The sequence below is a fragment of the Pempheris klunzingeri genome, chromosome 11 (genome assembly GCF_042242105.1).
Source record: "Pempheris klunzingeri isolate RE-2024b chromosome 11, fPemKlu1.hap1, whole genome shotgun sequence".
Classification (NCBI taxonomy): domain Eukaryota; kingdom Metazoa; phylum Chordata; class Actinopteri; order Acropomatiformes; family Pempheridae; genus Pempheris; species Pempheris klunzingeri.
Genome location: NC_092022.1, coordinates 17,887,755 through 17,900,435, shown reverse-complemented (window position 1 = coordinate 17,900,435; position 12,681 = coordinate 17,887,755). Strand labels below are relative to the sequence as shown.

General features: G+C 40.8%; 1 protein-coding gene across 1 annotated transcript in view; it reads right to left on the bottom strand.

Annotated features, from left to right (window-relative positions):
• Positions 1-454: 454 nt before the first annotated feature.
• adcy6a (adenylate cyclase 6a) overlaps positions 455-12,681 on the bottom strand; it is a 32,446-nt gene continuing 20,219 nt past the window's right edge. The window contains exons 4-24 of the mRNA XM_070839321.1: positions 11,497-11,646; positions 10,583-10,704; positions 9,785-9,896; positions 9,264-9,391; positions 8,980-9,138; positions 8,457-8,598; positions 7,258-7,386; positions 7,144-7,172; positions 6,910-7,057; positions 6,709-6,806; positions 5,706-5,793; positions 5,488-5,604; positions 5,222-5,380; positions 4,888-5,063; positions 4,315-4,341; positions 4,165-4,194; positions 3,929-4,061; positions 3,447-3,710; positions 3,119-3,323; positions 2,323-2,447; positions 455-1,698 (exon numbers count right to left, since the gene is read on the bottom strand). Coding sequence (XP_070695422.1) covers positions 1,570-1,698; positions 2,323-2,447; positions 3,119-3,323; positions 3,447-3,710; positions 3,929-4,061; positions 4,165-4,194; positions 4,315-4,341; positions 4,888-5,063; positions 5,222-5,380; positions 5,488-5,604; positions 5,706-5,793; positions 6,709-6,806; positions 6,910-7,057; positions 7,144-7,172; positions 7,258-7,386; positions 8,457-8,598; positions 8,980-9,138; positions 9,264-9,391; positions 9,785-9,896; positions 10,583-10,704; positions 11,497-11,646 — 2,670 coding nt within the window. The 3' untranslated portion in view covers positions 455-1,569. The remainder of the gene's footprint in view (positions 1,699-2,322; positions 2,448-3,118; positions 3,324-3,446; positions 3,711-3,928; positions 4,062-4,164; positions 4,195-4,314; positions 4,342-4,887; positions 5,064-5,221; positions 5,381-5,487; positions 5,605-5,705; positions 5,794-6,708; positions 6,807-6,909; positions 7,058-7,143; positions 7,173-7,257; positions 7,387-8,456; positions 8,599-8,979; positions 9,139-9,263; positions 9,392-9,784; positions 9,897-10,582; positions 10,705-11,496; positions 11,647-12,681) is intronic.

The following is a 12,681-nucleotide window of genomic DNA, read 5'->3' as shown; positions in this document are numbered from 1 at the left end:
AGCTTTACAACTGGCATTTTACAAGAAAGCGTGCTGGTCTTTGATCCTTTTCATTGGAATGGAATCATCATAATAAGCATAATAATTAATCAGAATCATCATAATAATAATAATAATAATAACAACATTAAGAATATACAAATAATGGATACAGAAGTGATACAAAATACCCTACGTTAAAACAAACAAAAATGAAAACGAGATACCACAATCAGACATGCTTCGAAGCAGTTATGTTTGGCAAGAAAGCAGTTTTGTTGTATCATAAAAACCTCACAGTGAAAATAGTTATGCCCCTTCAGGATTACAAAGCACAGTATTCAGTCAAAATCAATATATATTTCTTTCCTTCATCTATTTCTTCTTCATAGAAGAATCAGGCCTTGTGGTACCACTGCGCTGAAATCCAAGGTGCCCCCCCCCCCAGGCCCCCTACACCCCTTAACCCCCACCAATGGCTGTGGAACAACTAGCTGATCTAAGTTCCTTCATTTCCATGTGCACCAAAAAATACTTCTGTGAAAGGGAAGGAGCAGTCGATGACAATATACTGTTACGGCCGACACCAGCTGTACGCTGGCTGCTCAAGCTCTGAGGAACCAGTCTGACATAAAATGAGGATGATCCCAGCTGGAGCTACTTCTACTCCTCAGAGAGTGGAGATAAAAATATAGATTTCAGATATAACCTTCTAATAACATCCTTTGTCGTCTTTAGTCGTACTGTCTCAAGGTCGAGGGCAACATTATAATTTAGAGTTAAAGTGATCAGCTCTCTGCTGTCTGAATGACAGATAAAATAAAATAATTTCACACATTTTATGAAAACAATGAAGCAGCCTTTGCTGCCAGCAGTTGGGCAAAGAGACAGAGGGGTTCAGGCCTTCTGCCTATAAAAACAGAGGCGGTGATCATTGCTGACTTTAGCAAGAACATATCAAACATGTCTTGCCTTGCTTTTAGTAAATACTTTAGTCTTTGGTCAATATATTCCTCTTCAGTTTATACATATATTCATACACACACAAATATGCATGTACATACACACTTAGACGTGTAATAAACTGGATATTTGTGCACGTATGTATTCACACTTTTTCATAAAGGACCTTTTGCACAAAACATTGAGATCAAAATAAATAATTAATCCAGAAACAAAATATGAGTACCTGTTCATAATTCATGTAAAATAAAAATTACCAGAAAAAAGAACACAAAGTAAAATAAAAAGTAGCCTTATGTACAGCGTTAATCTTCTTTTGACACAGGCTAAAAGGCGTTGTTTTAAATAAACAGACTTTGCATCTTTCAAGAAGCCTGAGAGAGAGGCTAGACATGAGAAAAACACTTGTCCTTCAACATGTATGTGGGCCAAAATGGCTGTCAAACGAGAACATCTTCCTCTCATCAAGAACACTTTCCTTTTGAAGTCTTTAAAGTTTTTTCCTCTTTGCTTGGGATTCAAGTGATGGCGTAGTTTTTAGCCATTTGCTTGCACTGTGAGTCCTTGCTCAGTGGTGCTGTGTCCTTGCAGTGGGGATCGTCCCAGCATCTGCTGCTGCCGTGGCTGCTAACTGTTGGGCGGGCCATCGTTCAGGAAGTAGGTCGTCATCTCCCCTTTACCTTTGACCTTAACCACCCCACGACACTCCAGCACGTACCCTTTGCCTGCAAGCACCTGGTAGAGGTCTGTGGTCACCTGTGAGCAGAACAGAAAAGGGCAGATTCCTAAGAGCACAAAGCAAAATCATGACGATAAAAATCTCCTTTTACAGCTGTTCTAATCGACATTTACACCTGGTTATTGGGGCCAATTACGGCTGATGACCGTGTGTATGTTTATAGGCAGCCAAGTGGCCAGAAAATCAGTTATTGCATTTTTTAAAAAATATGGAAAATGTATTATACGGCTTTGGTGAATACTCGATTCTGATTGGTCAATTACGGCATTCAAGAAAATCATTTTTCAGTTAATAAAATCGTTTTAAGTCAGCATCTTGTGTCAAATTGTAAATTGTTGATTTCTTTAGCACAAAGCAGTGTAATAAGCAGGATAATGTACAGCGGTACAGTTGTTTTAAAAACTCAACATTATAAACTTCATAAAATTTGGATTCATGGCAGAGCTGGTGTATTGAATGGCAATGCGTTATATATTGGTGTACACGTGTTTCAACCTCATTTCAATTCTAAAATATATTGATATAATAGTGACAAAGACCAGCTTTATTGGCTGCTTGACTTCAAAAGTGTATAATTTGCGTTGTTACTAAAAACCTGTCTGGTCTGAATGTAACTGGTGATTACTGTACATAAAACCTACCTGTATGCGGTCAGGTACACCTGTGCTGTCCATACGACTGGCCACATTGACTGTGTTTCCCCAAATATCATATTGAGGCTTTCGTGCACCAATAACCCCTGCTACCACTGGTCCAATGTTCAGACCTGCAAATGAAAGACAAAAATATTGAGCCACATCAACGGGCTGCTACAGTTTAAAGTAGCAATCTCGGAGATCTCCGCTTTGTTCTCTTTGGTGGCAGCCATGGAGATAGGTGATAAAAAAAAAAAAAAAAAAAGTGAAACTCACTCAAAAACATTTTTTCGTTTTTCTTCATCTGAACATCAACTTTGTTCCTTTGCTCTTGTTGAAGTTTCATCGTCTGTATTCATCAATCGTTTCTTTGTTCAGCCACAGAAACCAGTTACTTGCAACACGAGCAGAGACTGGAGAAAACAGTACGCTGCTTCCTCCAACGTTCTCTGGCTGACCAACCACTGGGTGATGGACGCCACTTGTGATTTTCCCAGGAATGTCGACTCTTTGGTTCATAATACCAAAGACTACAGCGAATGCAGGGGCTATTATCAGTGGGTTATAGGCTCGGTCACTACTGTGTGAACTCATTCAGCAATAGATAGTGACTTAACAGACATTCATCCATCCATCCATTGTCTATACCGCTTATCCTTCAGGGTCGTGGGGAGGCGGGAGCCAATCCCAGCTGACATTGGGTGAGATAACAGACATTCATTTAACTGAAAATCCCCGAGATTATTACTTGAGTACATAAGAACATTTTCCAAACATTTGAATCTTGAGCTGGAGATCTTACCTATCTTCATCTGGAAGTTGTTGAAGGAATGCTCGTTGATGTATTTCATCTGCTCCCTCAGTCTCATGGCGTAGTCGGCCAGTGCAGTGATGTGGGAACGGCCCTCCTTGTCATAGGTGGAGTCATTGAGACCTGAGGCCGCCATGTAGGTGGAACCAATGGTCTTGATCTTCTCTAGCTGCCTGTACTTCTCTTCACTGATGATCTGAGAGCAGACGGTAATTACATTGGTGCGATTTAAAAATTTGTGCATTTCTTTTTCTAAATGAGCTGTAAGACTCAAATCTACAGTTTCGCAGACAGACACAAATGCCTCGACAAAGCTTACCTCATCAAAATCTGCAATGATCTCGTTGAGCAGCCGGAGACACTCCACTCCCTCGTTGTTGGCCTCCAGCTCCACGTAGAATTCAGAGAAATTGCTGATGGAGGCGAACATGACGGCCACACACTCACAGGACTGGTAGTATAGCTCGTCGTTACGCCGCTCACGCGCCAAGAAGTGAGCAGCTACGTCTTTAGGCAAAATGTTATGGAGGAGGCGACGATTGTAGGCTTGCAGTTCCTCCATTTCCTCCTTCTCCTCTGTGGCCTGTGAGTGAAGGTTCTTTATTAGAGATATTCAGCTGGTATGAATGCTGTAATAAAATGCCTGCTATGGCCAAGTCCAGACGACACTGCAGATACTCTATTATAACACATTAATAAACCAGCTCAATCATGTGCTGTACTGATGAACCACTGTGAGGCTTCAGTTTGTTCTCTAGTTAATGTGGTCAGAAGTTGCCCTCTAGTGGAGGCTGTCCGTACCTGTAATTTCCACAGGAAGTCGAGGCGTGCAGTAGATTCAACCTGCTGGGCGTGCAGGTACAGTGCCAGGACAAAGACTGTGAGGATCACTGGAGTCATGACCCTCAGGGACACTTTGGTCACAACAAATGGGCTGCAAAGTGATGGACACGTGGTCAGAGTAATGGAAAACAAAGCACTATGAGGGCAGAATAGGAGATAAAAGCTTTCACAAGTAATACAGAATGTGATCTCACCACTGGTTTGTAGTTTCATTGAAACTGGACCTAAAAGTACAAACATGACAAAGTTCATTCTGGTCAATACAAATGAAGCAAATTATCAGTCAAATATGAATTCATTAAAAGTGTTTCTTTTGAATCTAAAGGGAAGTTTAATATTCTTACCATTGAGCACTAGTTTCATTTAAATCACTAAAAAACAAACGTATAAACATGTATATTAGAACAAACAAAACTCTGACATGAATCAATCATGAATAAAATCATAAATATAGCAAGACAATTTTAATGCAAAGCCTTAATTCACGGCACAAACAGGGATTTTATCATTATTATTATTGGTATTGTAACATTTTACATTGGCACAAATATGATACTGATACCAGAACAATACATTCCTTCATACAACAAAAGATGCTGAAATGCTCACTGCATCAGGGCTAATAAAGAAATGTTCCTTCTAACAAAATATGGTCTAAAGTTGGAACGTTTTCCCAATTTAGATCACGAAATGTCTGATAAAAGAAGACGTACAAAAAGCTACTCTGACCAAACTCTCAATGCCAACTTTCATTCCCCTTAATACTTATTGATGGTCGGTGCTACAGAAATATGTTTCCTCTTCATTCATAAAGTATTCAGGTTCAAAACCCAGAGACATGAAAAGCTTCCTATTTCTAGAAATCCGACAAAAACCCAGAGTCCTCCTTGTATTAGCATCCAGCCTGTGGTACTTACATGGCATTGGAGGTGACAAAGAGGTCTGCGTTGTCGAATAGTGCTACTTGTGGCCACTCCACCAGCAGCAGGAAGGTGAGCTGGATGAGCAGCATGAGGGCCAGCTTCCCTATGCTGCTGATCTGCAGGAACACTGAGCAGGCCAGCAGCGTCAGCAGCACGCTGTAGCTGAAATACTGGCATGCAAACACGAGAGAGCGGCACCACAAAGAGGTATTATCAACAACAGATCTCAGGAAAACACAAATGCAAATGTGACATTTTCTTTTTGAAATGGTTCAACCAGTTGCGTAGGGAACACAAACAGTGAACTGGTGACATACAATGAACTCACCTCAGGAAAAGGGCAGGAGGGGCCTTGGCTAGGGCAGATCTCTAGACCCCCTTCAACAGACACATTCAAGCTGCGGATCACACAGGGCGTCACCAGAGCTGCAGAGGTGTTCAGCTTCTCGGCAACGCATTGCACCAAGCTCTTGGTGTCACAGGCAAACTGCAGTGAAACCAAACATACACACACACGCATATATTCTGTGTGCTTAAAACATATATGGTTGGTATACTGTATGGATAGCCTGCCTCTTTGTTTGGGCCACTTACCATATTAACAAAGGCAGAGATGAAGACAAGGATAATGGTAAATACTCCAACCAGGGTGCTGTTGGTGCGAGACTGGACAATCTTCTTTGAAACAGTCTGCATTGCAGCTGGAAAGAGCTACAAGAGGGGGGAGAGGAAAAATAAATGATTTATATGTTAAACATCAAGCAAATACTTAGATGCATCAGCAAAATATCTGTTTTGACGAGCTGTGTTACCTTGATGCACGAATATATGGCACAGATGAAAAGGATGTTGGCGAGAATGATGAAGATACTGATGTAGATTCCCAGCATGACTGGGGTGCTGCAAGAAGGAATATAGAAATACAGGCAGAGAGAAACATTTAGGGTGCATTCACAACTATTTAATTGTTTGATTGGTTCGTTTGGGCTGATTTGAGAGCTGTCAGCCAACGTCTTTTGTACCGGGACCCCATGAAAAGGAAGGTCGTTGTCCACTTCCATTTGGATTCTTGTAGATTTAATTGGTAATGTGAAAACAAAGCAGACCAACTACAGAACTGTGTTACAGCAGGAAAATGGGCATGTAATCTAACTGTTATGGAACAAGACACCTTTTTTGGCTGTGTCTGATCCTGTTGCAGTCTGGACTAATAATCATCACAGTCAGGTATGTTTTTGATAGCTCTGAAAATAATGATAAGTAATTAATATGAACCAAACTACTGGGCTGGGTATTGTTTTCAAAAATTACCATACCAGTACCCTTAAAGTGATACCAATACCACCAAGTACATCATTGGCCAAAGGCCTTGCAAGCACAGTGCATTTTTTCTGTCTGAGTTTTATGCTTCACGCCACGGGCATGTAGTACAGCCACACTTTCAAACTACTTTCTCAGCACGCTGAATGGCCAACTCGTGCTCTACTTCACCACACACCACAGACTGTATGGGTTGTAGCTGCTGCGGTAGTGGGCCAATCACAAGTTGCATTACATCGACACTTGTGGCGATTGACTGCAAGCAAAACCATAAAAAAGTCATTTTTTTCTAGATCTGTATACAAAAAGAATCAAATGCAGATATCATTTGACTGAAGAAGTTTGAACACTGCTTGGTATTGGGTTTTTTGGTCGGTACCTTAAACGTATTGAGTACTGATACCCAGCCCTACAAACTACAGGTGTGAAAGCGGCCTTAAACACATAAAGGATACATTGGGTGATCTACAGTGTGTGCATATGTGAAGTACTCACTGTGGAAAGACAACAATCTGTATGAAGGATATGAAGCAGAATACTAGTAGAGTACAAGCAACATAGCCTCCAAAACGATCGTCCACCTTCTTGGAATACTGCAGCAGAAAAGCAGAAACAGAAAGTCAGGTCCCTTCTCCATACATGGCTTATATTTATGCTGAAGAAGCACAGATCACCATCAGGAGTTTTAGTTTGAACCTTTTTCTCCAGGCTAGAGGTCTGGAAGGTGAGCAGGAACTTCTTAACGTGGTCTTTTCTTAGCTGGTCGATGCTGCGAGCATCAATGGCTCGCCCCAGAAATTCATCCACCTCATCCTCCGGGTTCATGGCCTCCTGAACACCACGGCTGCAAAAAAGATGAAGGGGTTAATGGCATCCAGTGAAGCGGTGCAGCAGTTTTCACACGTGTGAGCACCAAGAGTCCATACTCACTTGTCTTTACTGGAGGTCTCATCAATCCCCTGAAGAAGAAAGATGAAGAATATGAGTCTCGCTGAAAAGCTGCAGCCTGTCACCATGAAGGAGTGTGTTGATGCTGAGTCTCACCATTTGTCTGAAGACTTTGGAGTCTTTGGTCCTGGAGAAGGTTCTGTCGGGGACCCAGCGTGGCATCAGCCCTTCATTAGAGTTGGCTCTCGTCCGCTGCATCTTAGCCATCATCGCCTTCTCCTCCTTCTGCTCAGAGGGAAGAACATGAAAGCTTGACCAACTGTTCTCATACAACGCAACACAACACGGTGAATGACAAGATAAGTGACATTTTTTTCATTCTGGCTTTTCTAGGCAGTTCATTCACAAATCTGTCCACTCTCATCTGGAACTATAACGCCTCTATGGCTCTTTATATTACACTCGGCCCGCTTACACCACCACCGGCTTAAAGCATCTAGACCCCACCAAGTTTCTCAGTGAGGACGCATCTGTTTGTGGACCAATCATGAGGTATTTTCATAAATGTTTCAAGTCAATAAAAAAATAAAAAATTTGTAAAGAAATTTATAGAAAAACTAAATGGAAAATTTCTGAGAAAATTCTGAGAATATGACTCAAAACTTAATATTCAATGAAAGTCTAAGAATTAAAAAAAGCATTTACTTACATTGTACAAAATGAAGGTGTGAAAATATTTAATGCAACTTGAAATGCTAACTGAACTGGTGTTTGTGTGTATGTTAATGAGTTGTTTGTGTTAAATGAACCTTTCTTGATAAAATATTACAGATGTACATTGTTATCCTACTTAAAAATTAATATAACGACTTGATTTCTTTTGCTGATGCAAAATGTACAAACTTACACAAGTAGAGAAACTATCTCCACTTCCTAAAACTGCTGGGGGAGAAACGTTCAGAGACATATACGGTGGACCTGCTTGCAGATTATAGACAGCTACTGGTCTTGGCCCTTCTATCATCATAGGCTGCTGCCACCAAATGTGTCATCTCCTTAACGTTTTTAATCTGATGTGTTTTGGGGGAAAGGTGATTGCGTGGATTATGTTTACTGGCAGCACAGACTTCATTCCACATTAAACTTTTATTCTACTTTCTTGGATTTTCAATTCAAAGATTTACTTGTATAAAACTTAAACATAAGGGATAAAATTGGAATATAAAAAAATATAAATATATGTAATATATAATTATAATGTTTAAGAGCAAATTTGAGAATATATTTTCTTATTTTTTTATGCTATAGCAAACCATCATATCCTTAAAGAGCTGAGTGTGTTTTTATGCACTGACCCGTTTCTGGCTGCAGCCGAGGACCAGGAAGGTCTCGATGCTGTTCTCCTTCAGATACGCGTTCCTCTCACCTCCAAAACCTGGCTCCACTTCGTAGTCTCCATTGAGATATTGCAAGGTGGCCTTGGTGATGTGGATCCGCCTGCAGGGATAAAAAAAGATCAAGAAGTTCATAGAAAACCTGCAGCTTTATTGGTACATACAGAACACGTCTGAACATACGAACTGTAGCAGCTCCAGAATCATACGAGTCAGGGACACTATCGGAAATAACCGACATGAACTACAATAAAAATAAAATTTCACAATGTCTTCCAAAAAAATGGCAGTTTTTGTGCTTTTCAGTATATATTCAATATTTATATTATTTTTACATACTGCATATACTGATATAAAACATATATTATTTAATTATTTACTGAAGAATCTTAAAGGACCAGTTAATTACTGTGGTTGATGAGCTATATTGTATGTCGTGATATTTGTTCTAATAAGTAAAACTGTAAACGTGTGTGAACCTCACCCTGCTTTGCCTCCCGCCTCCATGTGATTGGCCAGCGTGACATCATTTGACCACACGTCAAACTGCCACTTCCTAAGTCCCAGCACGCCGCAGTGCACACGCCCACTGTGAATGCCGACGCGCATGTTAACGTTGACCCCTGTCACCTCGCGCACCAGCCTGCAGACACACAGCCCAGAAGATCAGAGTCTCCTCTGCAGCGCCAGGACAGAACTTTAACTCACTTTAACTCCAAAACAAACACCACACACACACACACATATGCAAACACTATTTCTACTCACGAGATGGCCTCAATCATGTCAACGCCCATCTCCACACAGCAGTGGGCGTGGTCAGCCCGTGGTTCAGGCAGCCCAGACACACAATAGTAGCAATCACCCAAAATTTTAATACGTAGACAGTGGTTCTCCTGAGAAAGGGAGAGCAAGAGAGAGAAAAGGGATGACAAGAGATGAAAAAATAAAAAACAAGGCTGCTAAAGGCATTTCAGGAGAAAAAACAATAAAGGAATAGTTGGACATTTTAGAAAATATGCTTGTTTACTTTCTTGCAGAGAGTTAATGTGACGATTGATACCACTCTCACATCTGTTTGTAAAGGTGACGCAACAGCCAAGAGACGATCAGTTTAGTGTTAAAATTGGAAACAGGAAACAGCTGACCTGGCTCTGGTAACCAAATCCATCTGTCAGGACCTCTAAAGCCATCTCCCAAAATCTCAAACTATTCCTTTTCAGAAAACACAACACAACAATTGGGGGACACAGACGTTGGAGACGGGAAATCGCGTCTGTGCTCCTTACCGACGCCAGCTTGTCGAAACGGGCAAAGAGTTCATTGAGCGTCATGACGAGCTCCTGTGCTGTGCACTGAGAGGCCAGGCTGGTGAAACCCTCGATGTCGGCAAACAGAATACTGAGGGCGAGATCAGGAGGTGGAAGGACAGAGAGAAACAGAAAGAAAAACACAATTAATCCTGGACGATGATCAGGCATCTTTATTTAGGCTCAGCGTTGGAAGTTTTAGCAACTGCAAAGTATTATATTGTTTTATGTTACTGTTGCGCTGCTGACCTTGAGAGGCTGAAAGTTTGACCTTAAAGTCCTCTGAAGGAGATCTGTGCCAGTATAATGTGTGTGTGTGTGTGTGTGTGTGTGTGTGTGTGTGTGTGAGAGGTGGAAGAGAGGGACTGTGTGTTTGCTCAGTGCTGTAATTGAATGTGTGCTGAAGCTCTCCATCTTTGGGGATTATCTTATCTTGGCTGCTGGTGATTAAGTATTCCCTCTCTAGTGTTAATTAGCCTCCACTCTGCCAAACCACTCTACCCTCTTCTGACTCTGTGAGCGTGCCTGTGTGAGAGTGTTTGTGTGTCTTAAGGAGAAAAAAAGTGTTTGTTATGTGTTGAGTTTTATGGGGTTCAGTAATAAACCTTAATATGCATTATAATATTTGGAGGATGACGCATCATAATAGATCATATCATGACCTAAATGTTTATCTTACACAGAAATGCCCTCTGCTACACAGAAAACAAGCTTCATGAAGTGGAATTTGGATTCATGGGTAAAACATGAAATTAAGCACCAAGAGTCCCGGCTGACCTGACATTGTCATGTTTCTGTATATAGATCTTATGGAACATCATGTCTTCCTTCTTGGCATTGATGTCAGCCTTCATCTCCATGGCAACATGCCTTGGCAACACTGAAAGCAACAGACGCTCCTGGAAAACAGACAAAAAAGGAAGCAAAATGCAGATTGTGTCATTCACAATATTACTGTCTGTGTGCAATATGTCAAGTTTTGTTATTCCAATCATGTGACAACAATTTGGCATTTTAGATTTAATTCAGTGGGACATTTTGACCAGTTTTCATTTCTTCAAGGGGACAGTTCAGAAACTGTGCTTTGGGATAAAGTTAGAAGGACCAGGTTTAGTTTTAAAGGTTGGAATACTTTTTATTTTCCATATAATTCCATGAAAAGACAAAAAAACAACAACCAGTGTTAACAGTGTATCCAAAGCCTGATATATTAATATATCTCATTCCTCTGCATCATAGACCTCCATTGTTGTCCAAAAACCCATCAATGGGCCACACTGGCTGACATGTTCCTTAATTATGATGAACTTGAGCAGTGTTGTTTATTTTGAGTTGATCAAATACACACAATACTCATCAGCACAACTAATGTGTGTAAATTTGTGGGTGGAAACACTGCCCAGTAACTGCACTGTTTACTCCTGTTTAAGTAACATTTTCCAAAAACTACAGTCTGAGTCCACTGTTTTTTCTGATTCATGCAGCAGTTCAGACAAACCTGGGAAAGCTGCACAAATGTGGGATTTCTGTTCTTCTTCAATTGAAGTATTTAATTGATGTTTAACACCAAAGAATGTTTTGACAAAGTGTGAGCAGACTAATATCCTGGCCAATTCAATCCTTCTTTATATACATATAGACACAAGTGTATACGCATTTACATGTACGTGTGTGTGTGTGTGCAGGTTTACCTGTTGTTGATTCTCCCTCTGCAGGTGTAGTCTGGCCTGGATGTATCCTCTGGTCTCCTGGAAGGCTTGTCTCTGGGAAACCTCGGCAGGGTAGTGGGTACAGATTCCAATGATGTTAGTGCACAGGAAGATCAGGACATTAGCACTCACCTGGGGAGAAGAGAGATAAAGATTAAAGACACGAGGATGGGATATTCTGTTAATTCTGTTAGATAACAGAGGAAGATGGTATAAAATAGATCACCAACGGTGCTTTCTCATCAAATCAGACACGTTTCAATGGTCTCATGTACCAATGTGGGTTGTTATTGCTTACGGGACAAGATGGTTTCATGAATTAGAAAGGAAAAGAACACAGGGGAAGATGTTCACATTTAAATGATTTCACCTTTGAAAAAAAAAAAAGACAGGATGTCTTTTTTACATGTCTGGTTGACTGGTTTTATTGACGGTGATGTTGACAGAGATAGACACAGAGTACAGCCTACAGTACATCTCCAGTGGTTTACTTTACTGGAATATGGTTACATAAAAATACATAAAAACATTTACTGGTGACAGGCTTTTATTGTACTCTTTGTAAGGGTTAAATTATACTACAGGTGGCATGAATTTCATTCGATTATTTATCTCTTTTCTCAAACATCTGTGTTTCAGGTCTCTCACGAGTCACTTGACACACTGTATGTGCATTAGGGCCACACTGGGCTGCCTGAGAGGGAAGTTGACAATCATGAAAACAGTCTTTGGTTGTCACCCAAATCTGGTCCTAGATCACACTATGAGACAGCGTAACGTCTGACACAGATTGTTAGCAAGGTTTTATTAGACCCATCTCGCACTCACAGCATCGTCGTTGTTGCAGCGCAGATGTCTTAAAACCACGTCATCAGGATTGGAAGACAGATATATTCAGAAGATGTATTCAGTCAGTTAATGAAAAAGTGAAACATGTTCATGTGAATCCAAATATTTGTGTCAAACCTTCCTGTAAATATGAAATATTATTCCGGTTCTTTTAAATGTACCAGTTTAATTTTGCTTTGTCTGTCTGTGTGTGAGGAGAGTGTGAACCAGAGGGAATCATCCCCAGAGATGATACATCCTGTATCAAACATCAACAGGAGCAAAGAACAGAGTCTGAAGCCTCAATTCAAACAGGGTTTTTGCTATTTTACGCTGCAG